We start from the raw sequence: 13,838 nt of genomic DNA on the forward strand, positions 1-13,838 counted from the left end.
AATGACTTTTAAAATGTTATCAAATTTTAAATGAAACAAAATATAAAAATCAACATTATTAAAAAAAAAAAAACTTTAATAGAATAATAAAAAAATAACTAACCTGGAAATAAAGCTTTAGAATTTTCTTTAAGAATATACAGTGCATGCATAATTATTAGGCATGTTGATATTCTGGTCATTTTTTTTTTTTCAAGCACATTTGACCAATTTCAAACCACATTAATCTTAAAACTACTATTAATTTTGTATTTACTTATTTATAAGTGATATATAATTGTCCATGAAGGCGGAAAGTGAAAAACACCTTATATTTAGGTGTGCAGAATTTATCTTCCAGAATCTGGCAGTAAGTTTTGGGAGTTTATTTTTAGTTCATCTCTGCAAGACAGTCATTTCAGGATAGGAAATAGACTAAAAATGAACTTCCAAAACTTACTGGCAGATTCTGGAAGATAATTCTTTAAAGAGAGGTACAAGAGAATCTGATGCTTTTCCTTCAAGAGTCACTCTCAACACTGTCTTTCTATAAATCCTATATAAAAAAAAAAATCAGTCTTCATTTATTTCACAACACTTAAGTATGTTATTCTTGTTAAGTGAGGGTAATTTTTTACCCAAGCCAAGTCTCTGAGAACCTGACACACTGCACTTCTGGAGACTCCAGGAGGGTTGCAGTTTTGGAAAATGGTGGTGCGGGAGACTAAATGGTTCCTGATGGTTTCACACCTAATTTTTTCCGACCGTGCTGACCCAGTGAGAATGGTCAAGCCTTAACTTTGCAAATTCTAGTATTGCATTAGTATTGCATCCTTCTCATGGGCATTTAATAATGTTTTATTTATTTTTTTTAGAGGACAGTGGAGAGCTGACAGGAAAGTACTGGGAGAAGAGAGAGGAATAGGCTCGGCAAAGGGCCTCGAGGCGGGATTCGAACTCGGGTCGCCGTGAGCGCAGTTGCGCTATATGTCATCGCACTAACCACAAGGTTATAGGTGCCGACAGCATTTAATCATTTTTGACTTTCAGTCTGAGTTAAGTATGAATATAAGCATATAATATATAAGCAGAATATAAGCAGTTTTTCACTTCCAGCCTTTATGGACAATTATATATCACTCATAAATGATTAAATACAAAATTAATAGTAGTTATTAAGATTGATGTGGTTTGGAATTGGTCAAATGTGCTTGGAAAAAAAAATATGACCGGAATATCAACATGCCTAATAGTTATGCATGCCCTGTTAAACAAAGAAAAATTACTACAAAATATGTATGCTGTCACTAAAGATAAAGCACTAAATACTAAGAAATTCTGAAATTTTAAAATGATTAATTTAAATTATTTTAATCCAAGTTTTTACTCAATTTGTTCTGCTGGTATGTAATTTGTTATGAAAAAAATAATAAAATATATATATATACATTTATATATATTTTTTTAAAAGCATTAGATATATAATTACATATGAAGACAAATGCTGTAAATAAAGTCAAAACAAGAACAGAGAACTCTCCAGTATCATGTCTCTTATTCTTACTCCTGCAGTGTCCTCTGCTGGCCCATTCAGATAATTACATCAAGACTCCTCACGTCCCATTAAACACGAAAAAGCATAGAGAATCACATATAAAGGGTCTATTCACACAAAGAACCTTCAGACTAAATGAAAATCACATTCACACAAAAAATGATTATGATAGTTCAAACCCAAAAGTAGTGCCACCCAAGAGAAGTGCATTTAAGTGCATCATTTCCTGGTCCTACTGCCCCATTCTCTTTATCATTTTCTGTAAACTATCCACTGTTACTGGTGTAATGATTGCATTTGTCATTTTTGCATTCGTCAAGAGGAAAATGTTCTGCCACTTCTTAATTGGGCATAAATAAACTTGTTTTATATTTCAGGCCTAAAAAAATAATAATACATAAAATATAATAAATAAAAGTCAGTTTTTAATTAATTTATTTTTTATATTAAGGGAACAGGTCACCCCAAAAATGACTGAAAATGTACTCATTCTAAAGCTATCTCATATGTAGGTGAGTTTGAATTTGGAGATTTACATCTCATTGCTCACCAATGGATCCTCTGCAGTGAATGGGTGCCGTCATATTGAAAGTCCAAACGGCTAATAAAAAAGAATGCAATATTACAGACAGAGGACTTGTATTTCATCCGGAAGCAACTGTTTAAATTTAAAAATGTTTTAAAGGAGAAAAGTCCACTTCCAAAACAAAGATTCACAGATAATGTAGTCACCCCCTCGTCATGCAAGATGTTCATGTCCTTCTTTCTTCAGTCGTAAAGAAATTATGTTTTTTGAGGAAAATGTTTCAGGATTTTTCTCCATATAATGGACTGATATGGCTGGGATCATTTACAACCGCATCTGTGATCGTTTGAAGCCGCATTTAAACTGCATTTTGAAAGTTTACAATCGGGGCACCATATCAGTCCTTTATATGAAGAAAAATCCTGAAATGTTTTCCTCAAAAAAAAGTATTTCTTTACGACTGAAGAAAGAAAGACATGAACATCTTGGATGACAAGGGGGTGAGTACATTATATGTGAATCTTTGTTTTGGAAGTGGACTTTGTTTTGGTTGTTTGGACCCTCATTCTGACAACACCCATTCACTGCAGAGGATCCAGTGATGAGCAAGTGATGTAATGCAAAATCCCCAATGTTCCAATGAAGAAACAAAATTGTCTACCTGGATGAGTACATTTTCAGCAAATTTTATTATTTTTGGGTGAACTAGTCCTTGTGCTGGCTTTGTTTATTTTTCCTCTGTTATGACATTTTCTGATTATCACAATAAATACTCTTCAGACATCTCAGTTTAAGTTAATCAAACAGCCTGAACACGGGTGGTTACCTTCATGCTGCATGCTAGCTCCATGAGCTTCTTGGCGTTCTCCTCAGAGCGATAGCGTTTGGGCACTGGCACTCGAAAGAACTTCAGCGCGCCCTCAAAGTCCGTCTGCAGCAGGTCATCTTTAGATGTCTGCGGACAGACAGAGCTTTTAAGAACGTTTCAAGAGGCAGACAATACTGCTCGCTCATGTTGTGATTTTGAGTTAATGATGCTCATTTTCTGCCTTTGAGGTGTGATAATGGTACACTGGTCTCTCTTCCTATGGGGTTGAACAGCTGAGATTCACTGAGTAACATCTGATTATGCTGTCGTGTAGCTGCCAATTATTAGGTGTGTCAAATATGTCTAACATCCCTGTAATAGCTGTAACCATGGTGATGAGGCATGGATGATTTGCAGGTTAATTTTCAGTAAACATCACCAGCTTGCATATTTATTATATTTCCTTGGTGAAACATCTGAGGAAAAAGATGAAAAGATGCAAGTGATTTCCTGAGCGCTTCCTTACCTTCAATAACGCAAGGGCCACATTGAAAATGACACTGATGCCCTGAAAGGAGAGAAAACATGATTGAAAGGAAAAACTAATTTTAATATCAAGTATATTTTTTATGCCCATGTCACATATGTTTTATCATATAAGATAAGGTGTTGCTATACTGTCATGTTCTCAGACGCTGCACTTATTTCTACTTTGACAAACTGGCAATTTATTAAATGTATTAACTATTGCAGGCGTTTATTCTTTTGTCCTCAATATTTATGTCCTGATATATCAGCCATGTCCTCAATGACATCATTCTGCAGGAAGTGACATATGTGACCCTGGAACATGAAACCAGCCATAATGGTCAATTTTTTGAAATTGAGATTTATACATCATCTGAAAGCTGAATAAATGAGCTTTTTTATTTGGCCGAGATACAACTATTTGAAAATCTGGAATCTGAGGGTGCAAAGAATCTAAATACTGAAAAAATAGCCTTTAAAGTTGTCCAAATTCATTCTTAACAATGCATATTACCAATTAAAAATTAAGTTTTGATATATTTAAAGTAGGAAATTTGCAAAATATCTTCATGGAAAATAATCTTTATTTAAAATCCTTTTTGGCATAAAAGAAAAATCTATAATTCTGGCTATTGCTACAAATATACCCGTGCTACTTAAGACTGGTTTGTGCGCCAGGGTCACAGATTTCGATGGGAAAACAGCAGCATAAACGTCAGCATTAGCATTAGTTTTGATTTATTCTGTGATGTTTTGTCATTTTTTTAAAATTATTATTATTACCTCGCACAGCAGAAGGTCTATGATGTGAAAGACCATGTAAAGAGGGAATTTGGCTGTGAAGAGCGTGAGGAACCACTGGGAGGCGTACATGTGCGCTTCCAAACCCAGGTTCAGGAAGTGTGCGTACAGGTCTGGAATGCATTCCTGCAACACACAGATGCAAATACACTGGTAGTACCAGTCCTAGATGCTGACTGGTCAACACAGTGAATGGTCAACAGTTTCCACCAAAACATTAAGCAGCATAAATGTTGTGATAATATAAAATGATAATATGAAATATTTTTGAAGTGGTAAATCAGCATATCAGAATGGTTTCTGAAGGATCATGTGACACTGAAGACCTAAATAGCTATTTTAAATTGCAAAATAACTAGAGATGTCAGATGTTATTTCTTCAAGGGAAAGAATAGCATATTTAGTCATTTAAAGAGATGGTTCACCAAAAAATGAAAATCACCCCATGATTTACTCACCTTCAAACCATCCTAGGTGTATACGACTTTCTTCTTTCAGACAAATACAATAAGAGTTGTATTAAACAATGTTCTGGCTCTTTCAAGCTTTATAATAGCAGTGAATGGCTGTTGAGATTTTGAAGGAAAATACAGTGCGTCCATCCATCATAAAAGTACTCCACAAGGCTCCAGGGGTTAATAAAGGCCTTCTGAAGTGAATCGATGCGTTTGTGTAAGAAAAATATCCATATTTAAAACTTTACATACTGTTATCTTTAGCTTTCACTAACTGTCATACGCATGTTCACAAGTGAGTGGTGTTCAAGTTGATGACGTAGAACGTAGGTGTAGTGTAAGCTCTGGTGAAAAGTGACAAATGAATTAGAAGTGCAAAACGAGGATTTGTAAAGAAAAATGTTGGAGGATTTCGATATAAGCTGAGAGAAGACTTCCTTTCCTCTGCTTGGTTCTCGCAAGACTAGCACATCCTCACCAGAGCTTATGCTACACCTACGTCCTATGTCTTTCGTGGGAACGCCACTCTCTCGTTAACATGAGTACGACAGTTAGCGGAAACTAGAGATTAAAGTTGATAAAGTTTTAAATATAGATATTTTTCTTACACAAATGCATCAATTCATTTCAGAAGGCTTTATTAACCCCCAGGAGCTGTGTGGAGAACTATTTATCATGGATGGATGCATTTTATTTGGACTTTGAAATCTCAACAGCCATTCACTTCCATTATAAAGCTTGGAAGAGCCAGGACATTTTTAATATAACTCTGATAGCAGGATGGCTTGAGGGTAAGTAAATCACAGGGTATTTTTTATATTTGGGTGAACTATCCCTTTGGAACAGTTGCTTATTTAACATGTGCCTTTATTTTGTCCTTAATTTTGCATAATCTTCATTATTTCTAATCAAATATCTAAACTAATAGTCTTAGTTTCTAACACTAACCTGCATGAGTCTCTCCAGCTGGAAGAACTTGCAGTGCAGATCTTCAAAGTTCTGCTTGAAGAGCTCCCTGAGACCGTATTCAAACATGATCTTGACCAGCACGCTGAACGCCTGCTCCTCTGGCATCTACACCACAATGACAGCATAAACAATTACTGATCTACACACCACAGAGCTTAATATTACAGCAACATCATACTAACAACATCACACAACAGGGAATCTCCACTTGAGTCTCAAAGGATGAAGTTATATTAGTTTAGTCGAGGTTCCAGTTTTCATCAACGGTCATTCAAATGCAACAGTGTAGTTTTGATTTAAGTACTTTAAATGTGCAAATATTCATTATATTAAAAGATAAATGTTGTAGACATCATCGGTTCAAACTGTTTAGCTTCAGGAGTCTGACATATGTGATGCTCACGTGTAGTAGCAGCACAGCAGCAAGGAAAGACTGTCCTTGACAGTAACCAATTTCTTCATCATACACGGAGTATGCCTGCAGGATGAAAGATACAGAATGTTTCAGTAAAATTATGGGCAGTAATGCTTAAAAATAACTTCTTATTATAATAAAAAATAAAGGAACAAAAATGTACACTTCCTTGTCATCCAAGATGTTCATGTCTTTCTTTCTTCAGTTGTAAAGAAATTGTTTTTTAAGGAAAACATTTCAGGATTTTTCTCCATGTAATGGACTGATATGGTTCCCCCAAGTTTGAACTTCCAAAATGTAGTTCAAATGCAGCTTCAAACGATCCCAAATGCGGTTGTAAACGATCCCAGCCGAGGATGAATGCTCTTATCTAGCGAAACAATCAGTTATTTTCATTAAAAAAATTAAAATACTTTTCAATCTTAAACACTCGTCTGGTCTTGCTCTGCCTAAAATTCTGTTTATTCTGGTTCAAGACAGTTAGGGTATGTCGAAAAACTCCAATTGTATTTTCTCCCTCAACTTCAAAAATCATTTCAAAATCATCCTACATCACTGCAGAAGTACAGACCCAGTCTTTGTAACGTGAACATGCAAAGAAGATCAAACACCCTTAACAAAAAAGGTAAAACAGCGATATAGGACAATTTTAAAGTTGAGGGAGAACATGAGATGGGAGTTTTTCGACATACACTAACTGGCATAAACTGGAAAAAAAATTTCAGGCAGAGTAAGACGAGATGAGCGTTTGACATTAAAAAGTATTTAAATTGTATTATTTTTATGAAAATAACCGATTGTTTCGCTAGATAAGACCATTCTTTCTCGGCTGGGATCATTTAAAACTGCATTTGGGATCATTTGAAGCTGCATTTAACCTGCATTTTGGAAGTTCAAGCTCAGGGCACCATAGAAGTTTTCCTCAAAAAACAATTTCTTTACGACTGAAGAAAGAAAAACATGAACATCTTGGATGACAAGGGGGTGAGTACATTATCTGTAAATTTTCGTTCTGGAAGTGGACTTCTCCTTTAACAAGAATCGTTCTTGGTAGAATCATTCTCTCAGCTATTAAATCTAATTTGTGCTTTCACATATTCAAACTTGCACATGACTGGTTACACGCCACGAGAACTGAAGCCAAACCTAGAGCTTCCTGTCTTCAGTGGCACATTTGCAGAAGTGTAAATCAGATTCGAAAGCCTAATGAGGGAATACTTAGAGACTGACCTACATACCTCTGAAAACTGTGTTAGAATGTCAGCTAATATTGTGACAATTACAAACTGTAGTGCTAACAAACTTTGTGAACTCTGGGTTGAGAGAACTGAATCACACAGTGTGGTCAATATGAGAAATCTATAGTGCTGTATGAATGATGGTGCTAACAGTCGGAGAGAGGGCTGGTGAATTATTAAGAGACGCCCAAAGATGGAAACCCAACCATCAATCTCCTCTTTCCCCTCCTCATTTGTGACTTTCACATTAAACCCAGTGACCTCATGAAAATTAGGGTGAAAATTTGAGGTGATTTGAGGGTGTTTTGTACTTATTAAACATTTAGTAAGCTGAACTTGCACCAAGTTCTATCTATCTATCTATCTATCTTGCAATTCTGTCCGAAAATGCAACACTTCTCTCAGAAGAACTCAAAAATGGACTGGACAAAAGTATTGGCACCTTGTCAAAATGGTAAGAAATAATTGCTTTTCAAGCATGTGATGCTCCTGTAATTTGTATTTAGACACACCTGTGGCAAGTAACAGGTGTGGGCAATATAGTAATCACACCTGCAACCAGTTAAAATGGAGAAAAGTTGACTCAACCTTTGTGCTGTGTGTCACACTGAGCATGGAGAAAAGAAAGAAGTGTAAAGAGTTGTCTGTGGCTTTGAGAGAAAAAAAAACATGGAAAAACATGGACAATCTCAAGGCTACAAGTCCATCTCCAGAGATCTTAATCTTTCTGTGTCCACTGTCCACAATATCATCAAGAGATTTACAGCCCATGGCACTGTAGCTAACCTAATGTGGACGGAAGAGCAAACTTAATGAAAAATTACAACGAAGGATTGTTTGAATGGTGGATAAAGAAGCCCAATTAACTTCCAAACAAATTCAAGCTGATCTGTAGACACAGTGTACAACAGTGTCCAGGAGGACACCACTGCTGACACAAAGGCATAAAAAACAAAACTGGAGTTTGCCTAAACTTAAAACAATTGCAGGAAGCGATTGATTTCAGTTATTTTTTCCAAACAGGGTGCTACCAAATATTAAGTTAAGGGTGCCAATAATTTTGTCCAGTGCATTTTTTGGGTTCTGTGTGGAATTGTATCAGACTTGACTTTTCTTCCCTGTTTTTTGTGTTGTTCCAATGCAAAAAAATAAAAATAAACGAACGTAAGAACTATGCATTTTCTGACAGAATTGCAAGGGTGCCGATATTTTTGGCCATGACTGTATATCAGTTTATCCATCCATCAATGATTACTATTAATCAAGTGCATGCTTCCTTTGGCCACCTTGCTTCCCATCACCCAATCATTACCCTAGATTTTGACACTCGTTATACAAAAGAGAGTCTTTATACATGTAATGTTTTTATAAACAAGTCCATAAAATGAAAGTTTATAAAGAAACTGGAGCAGTCCAAAAGTGCACATTTAACTTTTCTTAATGGTAGGAAACTCATTTTGCAGAGCTGAAGATGATTAATGAACAGGAGCAGAACAGAAGTGCAGAATCTGGGCTGAGCAGACAAATTGAAGGCAAATGGCAGACAGGTCATCTGCTCACCTTACAGATCTTATAGAGAGAGTCCTGCCCGTCCCCGCCCGTGTCTTTGAAGTAGTCGTGTGCAGGAAACGTACGGTTAATGTCACGAGTGATGGCACTGTCCTGTGGGGATTCCTAATAAAAGACAAGAGAAAGAGAAACAGAGAAATTTTAACATTCAGCACAGCTAACAGTCTGTAATGCCAAAATATAAAATTACAAGTGTTGTCAGCCGATTAAAAAAAAATTATTTGCGATTTATCCCACCTAACATTAAAGTTTTAAATATACTTATATTGCAATGATTTCACGTTCAACCTTCAAATCAATGTCGAAACAACATAAAAACTGTATATTTGTAATATATATATATATATATGACTACAGCCATTCAAAATTACATTATAATTGAGAAGTACCAACTTTAACATTATTAGACTTAAAAAAAAAAATAACAACTTCTAATTTGTTCACTTCAAAAAAATAAATAAAATTTAAATCCTTGAGTAGTCTGCAAAATACAATAAGTACTGCATTCCATATATTAAACCCATTTAAAAATCATAATAAAGCATATGTTAAGAATCTGCTATTCAATTTAACAAATACATGCGTTGCAGGTTTATTATATGTGCTTTAATAATTTACATGCGAGTATGTTATGTATGTGCATCTCAGATCTCATACTGTTACCAATTACATGTGTGGAGCGTCTCAAACTCCATCTCTGCATGTTGTTGTAAGTTTGGGTTTATTATAACGTTCATCTGGGAACGCAACGTGTGCTATTTCATCAGATAGTACACAAGATAGTACATCGGTATCTTTCTCAATATGCTAACTGTTCATTGCAATTTCAAAATAAAAGTTTAAACCCTCACTCTGAGTTTACACGTTTTGATGTCCACATATTCAAGAAATTACAGTGGCTGTAGCTTTTCTATCATACAGCGGCGGCCAAATATTAAAGATTAAGTGGACATTTGAATTAAATGTTGTTGAGTCAATATTAAACAAGGATTAGATCGAGCTGTAAAGTGTAAAAACATTTGTCAGGCCGTTGATGCCCTCTGCAGTCATTTGTTATAATGTGCGATGTACATTAGCTCCATTGTTTATAATACATTATGTATTTTAACAGTTTTGTTCAATAAAACCATATGATTACTTGCTTTTGATACTTTGTTTCAACTAATTACTATTGCCTCATTGCTATTATATATGTATTTTAAGTCATTTTAAAGGTTAAAGGCCTGACAAAATCTCATCTTCCGTAACTAAATAAAGGCAATTCTTTTTAAGAAAAAAAGAGACAGAAGCAGCAGTTTTGAGTAGGGTGGCCAACCCTGCATTAAACATTTTTAATACCGATAAACTGGAAAAATTCATCGCCTGCATTAAGGCATTAATTTTGACAGCACTAAAAATTACATTGCAATATATAATTCAACGTAGAGAGGCAAAGTGTGTGATTTTCCATCCCACTATCAATACAAAACGGAAGTGCAAAAATAATGACAACCCCATCCTGTCTTTGCACAAACGAATCATCCATCCTAAACTATGGTTGAGCCAATGCTGTTGTGTAAAGCGGGCCGCCATTCGCATTGTATATTGATAAATAAAGCACATTTGACTCCTGTCCACTAGGGGGCACTAGGACACGTTAAAGGACAAGCACACATAGTGCAACAAGATCTGTCCACTGGAATAGGATGTTCTCACCCCCACAAAGCAATGTGGACAGCCTGGGGTGGACATGTATGTGGGTTGTTGAAGTGACATGGCATTTTCACTGTCCCACAAGATAAAAATGAATATAATTAACATTGTCGTTACTTAAAATGCTGTAAATTATTAAACATTTTTTTTGTCCTGCATGGACCTGTTATTATAAAAGCTGCAGTGTTATTCGATTTTTTTTTTTTTTTTTTGGGGCCAAATGCCAAAATTGTCCCATGATGTGACTGTCTCAAGCATGGTTCAATAAATTACAACTTTTATAAACTAAAATGAAAACCATAAAAATGTTCTAAAAAAATACCTCCGGCATAATTGTACAAGTGTCCATTTTAGAAAATGGCAATCATTTTTTTTCATATTTTTGAAAGTGTAGAAACTTTTTGTCTCTGAAAACCATGTCCTGTGGTGTGACACCATATGCCGATTTTAAAATTTATTAGTTAAAGGACCCCATTCATGATCATGTTACTGAAGTCCCTTGTCAAGCCCATGACGTGCACATGGTCCATTTTTGTCTCAGAATTGTTCAAATATTTAACTTTTTTGGAACCACTATAAAAGTGATACATTTTGTTGTCCTTTGGTGCGACACCCCTAAATTATATTTTTTAATTAAAAACTGTATGTTAAACTACATAATCATGGAAAATTATGCAAATTTGTCTTGCAGACCGCTAATGACAGGTTAGCTTGAAATAGCAAGGACATTAATTGACACAAAATGCTGAAACGTCCTATGGTGTGAGAGAAAATGTCCTCTGGTGTGACGCGGACAAGATCTCTTTAAAAAGCATTTTAAATAATTAAATAAGATTTGTTTAACTCCTTTTTATTCTTTTTGGATCATTTTCAGTGCTCTTAAATGTAATAATTATATTACTTAAACTATGTTCTGATGTTTTTGCAGAAAGCTTGTACTGTTAGTGTCATGAAAATAAGTATAAAATGTCATACTTTGCATTTGAAACTGAAAGAATTGAGGCAGAGCAATTAGTGAAAGAGAGACGATACAGAAATATAGACAAAAAAATTAACATGGATCCACCAGAAGGGAAGAGATCTTAAGAGGACGAAGCAAAAAAAAAAGAAAATAATCACAACCATGCCGTAAAAAGAGTAGCTATATAGTTTTTTAAAAATTCATTCACATCTTAATAAATATAGTTTCAATCATATATCAATAATATTTTGCTGTATCACAAATATCAATTATATTTAGCTGTGTCGCACATGCAGCAGGGGGGCTAGAAGGAGTTTTGTTGATGAAAATTATTTTGGAAAAAAATATATATTTTAATAACTACCATTTCTGCAGAGTATGTTCTGTCCTTTAGTGTGACAATGTCCTATTGGTGTGACACACATAAAAGAACCACAGATTTGTTTTTATCTCAAAATATCTTAAAAAAAAAAAACCAGTTGAGTATTGCAATAGAGGAGACAGAAATATCTCTCATCTTAAAATAGTATAATTTTCAGTAGTTTTGAACAGATGACAGCAAAGTTTGTCTTGTCAAAGTTTAAAAATTGTCCAACAAGTCATGGGGAAAAATGACGTTGATTATACTTTCAAATTAAATAAATGACACTATATGAAAATAAGTGTTGAGCAAAAAAAAATAAATCTCTCTCATGATATTTATATATTATTGAGAGTTTTTTGCTATGTCACACCATAGGACAAATTTATGGTACAGTCTTTCAGAAACACAGATGAAACTCACAAATTTGTTCAAGCATTTGGAACAAACATCTAAAGTGTAAGCTTGTAGATGCGACTCCACAGAAGAGCAGAGGACTGTTATCTTTCACCGGCTTTATCAGCCAATTAAAGCCACTCAGAGAAAGACACTCAACGCAATCGATCCAAGAGCACCATCACAAAAGTGAAAAAAACATGTAAAATGTCATGACAAATCCTGTGGGGGGTGCCATGGGGATGATACTGAAAGCAAAAGACAGACAGGGAGCCACACACTCTGGAGGAGATGTTACATTACCACTCCACTGGAGTTCATTGCGATCCAATTTCAATCTATTTAATTTAAACAGGCTACTTGGGATTGTACTGTAAGTTCCTGAGGATCTGAATTATTTAGGATGTTGTTAAAAGGATGACGTGTAACTGAAGAAAGCAAATGTTCTAGTTTAAACAATGTTTGGTCAGCATTCTTCAAAATGTCTTCTTTTGTGTTCAACAGAAGAAAGAAAATCATACAGGTTTAGCTGGTTAGTTTTGACAGTTAGTTCTTGCTGGTAGATGCCATAACAACGCCACATATGCAAACAATAAACCTGTTTTTTTAATTCAGAAGTTTTTGCATATTCTCAGAAAATTGTTTAGTGCAAGCAGAAGAAATTGAACATCTCTGCACAATCCCTTAAACCTACTGCTCAGAAACTGCTAACATTTGTGTAATGTGTTCACCATGTAAAGTTTTCAGAACAACAACAACTCTCTAGATAGCCAGATGCAAAAAAAAAAAAAACTAGATCACATTAAACTAGTTCGCTCCCTTAATAAACAAAGTGTGAGTGCCTGGAGCTGCAAACTGTTGACGGACAGCCGTTCCTATTTCTGTCACACTGCAAAACCAGCCACTTTATTTTCCCCCCATCCATTATTGCAGCCATTACATCAAAGCCAGCTCGTGATAGCACAAAAATGCTGAATTCAATTACTCTGGATGCTAAATTTTGCTCTCAAAACTAAGAGTCATAAACAAAGCGCAATGTGATGCTCTGTGTTTATTTCTGTTCATGTTATATAGAAAAATATTGTGTTACTGTTCAACTCAAGTCATCCTTAAACTAGTTAATGAATTAGTCTTAAAAAAGCCCTTCGATAGAGATGCAAATTTTTGGGTTAATAGTAAATCAATTCAATTTACAACTCATTTTGAAATCAAAAGACTGAGTTTTGCTCATTCACAATGTTTCTGATCAATGGTTCATTTTTTGTAATGTATCTTAGCCAGGAAAAAGACGGTAACAATACACTATTTATTCATCTAACTTTAGTTAATAAAAATACAGTTGTTCATTGTTAGTTCATGTTAGTTTACAGTGCATTAACTGATGTTAACAAACAACTTGCGATTTTAATAATGCATTAATAAATGCTGAACTTAACATTAACTAAGATTATTAAATGCTGCAGAAAGACTGATCATCCTTAGTTCATGTTAACTTAGGGCTGGGCGATAATTCGATAACGATAATTATCGCAATATAATTTTCTTTGATAAAATTGTATGAAGAGTTCAATAAATGTTCGATATA

The 13,838-nt window shown here is 34.8% G+C and overlaps 1 protein-coding gene and 1 long non-coding RNA gene across 4 annotated transcripts in view; both read right to left on the minus strand.

Annotated features, from left to right (window-relative positions):
* The window catches only part of LOC127171989 (uncharacterized), a 121,779-nt gene that overhangs the window by 36,448 nt on the left and 71,493 nt on the right, over positions 1 to 13,838 (minus strand). The gene's annotated exons all lie outside the window — the stretch shown is intronic.
* LOC127171982 (rab GTPase-activating protein 1) overlaps positions 1 to 13,838 on the minus strand; it is a 112,215-nt gene that overhangs the window by 20,178 nt on the left and 78,199 nt on the right. For all 3 annotated transcript variants that reach the window (XM_051120981.1, XM_051120980.1, XM_051120982.1), the window contains 6 exons: positions 8,835 to 8,948; positions 6,025 to 6,099; positions 5,601 to 5,726; positions 4,180 to 4,323; positions 3,395 to 3,436; positions 2,887 to 3,015 (listed from right to left, as the gene is read on the minus strand). In XM_051120981.1, the coding sequence (XP_050976938.1) occupies positions 2,887 to 3,015; positions 3,395 to 3,436; positions 4,180 to 4,323; positions 5,601 to 5,726; positions 6,025 to 6,099; positions 8,835 to 8,948 (630 nt within the window). The remainder of the gene's footprint in view (positions 1 to 2,886; positions 3,016 to 3,394; positions 3,437 to 4,179; positions 4,324 to 5,600; positions 5,727 to 6,024; positions 6,100 to 8,834; positions 8,949 to 13,838) is intronic.

Source organism: Labeo rohita, chromosome 10 (genome assembly GCF_022985175.1).
Source record: "Labeo rohita strain BAU-BD-2019 chromosome 10, IGBB_LRoh.1.0, whole genome shotgun sequence".
Taxonomy (NCBI): domain Eukaryota; kingdom Metazoa; phylum Chordata; class Actinopteri; order Cypriniformes; family Cyprinidae; genus Labeo; species Labeo rohita.